The sequence below is a fragment of the Papaver somniferum genome, chromosome 1 (genome assembly GCF_003573695.1).
Source record: "Papaver somniferum cultivar HN1 chromosome 1, ASM357369v1, whole genome shotgun sequence".
NCBI classification, from domain to species: domain Eukaryota; kingdom Viridiplantae; phylum Streptophyta; class Magnoliopsida; order Ranunculales; family Papaveraceae; genus Papaver; species Papaver somniferum.
The window spans coordinates 8,874,570-8,877,299 of NC_039358.1; the positions used below are offsets into that span (position 1 = coordinate 8,874,570).

General features: G+C 36.5%; 1 protein-coding gene across 1 annotated transcript; it reads left to right on the forward strand.

Annotated features, from left to right (window-relative positions):
* The first annotated feature begins 1,357 nt into the window (after positions 1 to 1,357).
* LOC113334841 lies at positions 1,358 to 2,038 on the forward strand. Its single transcript, XM_026581275.1, has 4 exons — positions 1,358 to 1,405; positions 1,481 to 1,576; positions 1,683 to 1,738; positions 1,822 to 2,038. The coding sequence occupies exons 2-4, from the start codon at positions 1,499 to 1,501 to the stop codon at positions 2,036 to 2,038; spliced, it is 351 nt and encodes a 116-aa protein (XP_026437060.1). The 5' UTR covers positions 1,358 to 1,405; positions 1,481 to 1,498.
* The last annotated feature ends 692 nt before the right edge of the window (positions 2,039 to 2,730 follow it).

The following is a 2,730-nucleotide window of genomic DNA, read 5'->3' on the forward strand; positions in this document are numbered from 1 at the left end:
CGTTACCAATAGTATACCACAAATTGAAAGGATTTGAATATGCCGGAAGCGCAAAGCCCATCGCACCAAAGGAGCATGAGAGGTTAAGTCCAGTGAGAAATCACTGATAATAAGCATCACTACCTAAATTGTATAGGAAGAGTACAATGTTCATGTTTGAAAAAGAAAGGATAGTTTCTTTCTTAATTTTGATGATCCTTTTTACTACCGTCTCTAACAGAATTTACACCATTTTCATGTTCCGAGACTGATTCACATCATGTAGAATATCAACCGAACTAAATGAAACACGACTAAATATAAATGACCGACGCGCCAAATATCGGAGTGTATGAGTCGGTATTGAATGGATACAAAAGTTAAGGAAAAACTGAAAAAATGAATAACTAATAACTGTGCACACCCACTACCTTGCAGTTTCATGATTTGTATCTTTCCAGTAGTGGGAGCAGTTCAAAACGATGAAGTTTTCTTGAGATCATTACTCTATAAATAGACTGATTAGGTGTGCTTAAAACAAAATTATAAAAGTTCATTCCCTGGAAGGTTTAACATGTGAGTACAAGTCATTACATCGACAATTATATTCTGCACTCTGTTCGATTTGATTTATTGGATTTAAGCTATCCCAGTTTCAAATCTGGGAAGAAAGTGAAAAGCGACTAGATTTACCTCAAAGATTTTTTTTAGGTGATCAAATATCTGGATGAAAGAGACATGAAAAACTTACTATCATCCATCAATTTATTGATCTAATGATGGCCTTTAATTACCCATCTTATAGTTTAACAAATCCCATAACCAGGATGACAAATTAAGAAGTTTTCCATTTTTTCATGGTGGGATGCGGATCATCGATCGAATGTCTGATTAGAGCCTATATAAAAAAAAGGATTATTAACCTTCATCTTACAACACCTTATACACTAACTTCATCGAATCATGAGAATCAAACAAATGATGGAGTTCACATGCTCTATAATGGACATAATTTGACTACCCAAGTTATTGTAAGCATAATTTTGGAAATTTGGTTGAGTTGTTTGTTTTATGCTGTTTAATTTATTTTTTTTAGTTAACATACTTTAATTTTTATGTTATCAGCATCCGTCAGTTGCATATAGGACAGTGATTCTCGAGAGGTTAAAAGATGTGCATAGTAAGACAACAACCGAACAGCCACCACGGTGTGTTGTTGCGGGTCCACCACAGGAGAGAAATAATCTAACATCGACAACATCATCTCGAAGATCAGCAGCCCAAAGGCGACGACGTGGGATAGAAAAACAACACAAAGAGATGAGAGACACATGAGCATCGTGAGAAAGGAGCACAAATTGAAAGAGAAGCAGATGCAGAACGACGACGAGCACCAAAGGGAAAGGGAAAAGCTATTACTGAAGAGGTGCGCATACATAGTAATTAATTGATTTTATTGTTAAAATTTGAAAATTTACAAATTTATTTACCAAAACTATAGAATCCTCCATGCAAACGGATGCGCCCGAGTGGTATACAGATTAGAGAAAGCGAGGCTGTACCACATGAGCATGAAGATGCAGAGTCATATGAAGAGGTGAATTAACTTGAACGTTAAATAATTTACTCGCGCACATATATAATTATCATTTTTAAGTTCAAAAATAAAAGAATCATAGTGGTTGACAAAATTTACAATGCAGTCGGTTGTATTACATAGGAGAGTTGGTAGCACATCAGACGCTCAAAACACTGAAATGTAAGGATTTAAAAATTTAGATTGCATAAATTTATTTAGTTTTTGAATAGGGTAAGCTAGATTACCTGATTATCACTATGCAGGCCGTCTATTAATGTTAGAGAAGATGATGGGGTGTCGGATACTTACGAAATTGACGAAGTAGATTACGACACTGACGAATTACATGATTCAAATACTTTTATGAATCAGGTAGCTGTTGTTGCTACCGATGTACGTCATTTTCTGGGACAAATGGATGTCAAATGTCAGCACTGCGGGGCATTGCACTGGATGGCAGAAAATACAAATTCATTTTAATAAACCCAAAATTTGGTTCATGTTGTCTCCAAGGCAAAGTTTGCCTACCGTCACTGTGTGAACCACCGGTAGCCATCAGAGAATTGTTTGACGGAACCGACGCCGAATCAATTTCTTTTCGGAAATATATTCGAGAGTATAATACAACTAATGCGTTTACTAGCCTTGGATGCAAATTAGATACAAGAGATTTGAAAGGGAGAGGTCCGAGACCTTTCTCAATACATGGGGAGTTGAGACATTTAACCGGAGGTGTTCTACCAGCTCCTGGGACTGAGAGGATGGCGGTTTACTCCCAACTGTACATCTATGATCCAGAATTTTCATTGTTTGTCCGTGGCAAAAAATCCTCAGTTAAATATGAATGTCCTACAGAAAATTCAGAATACTATGATCCAATTCAATGTTTTTTATACCAAGTATCGTCAGGCTTATGCAATTTTAGACCAGATGAGTCCGGCCGACCAGAATATCAGAGTTTCACTTCAATATAAAAGTCGACTGATAGTAGGCGTTATAATCTTCCGACAACAGATGAGATTGCGGTTATCGTTCCAGAAAATACTTATAAGGAGACTGGGGTGCGAGATATTATATTGCATTTGAGAGAAAACAACGGATTGAAAAAAATTTCGGAGTGTCATCCGGCATACTTGGCTTTACATTATGTTTTACTATTTACTTTTGGTGAG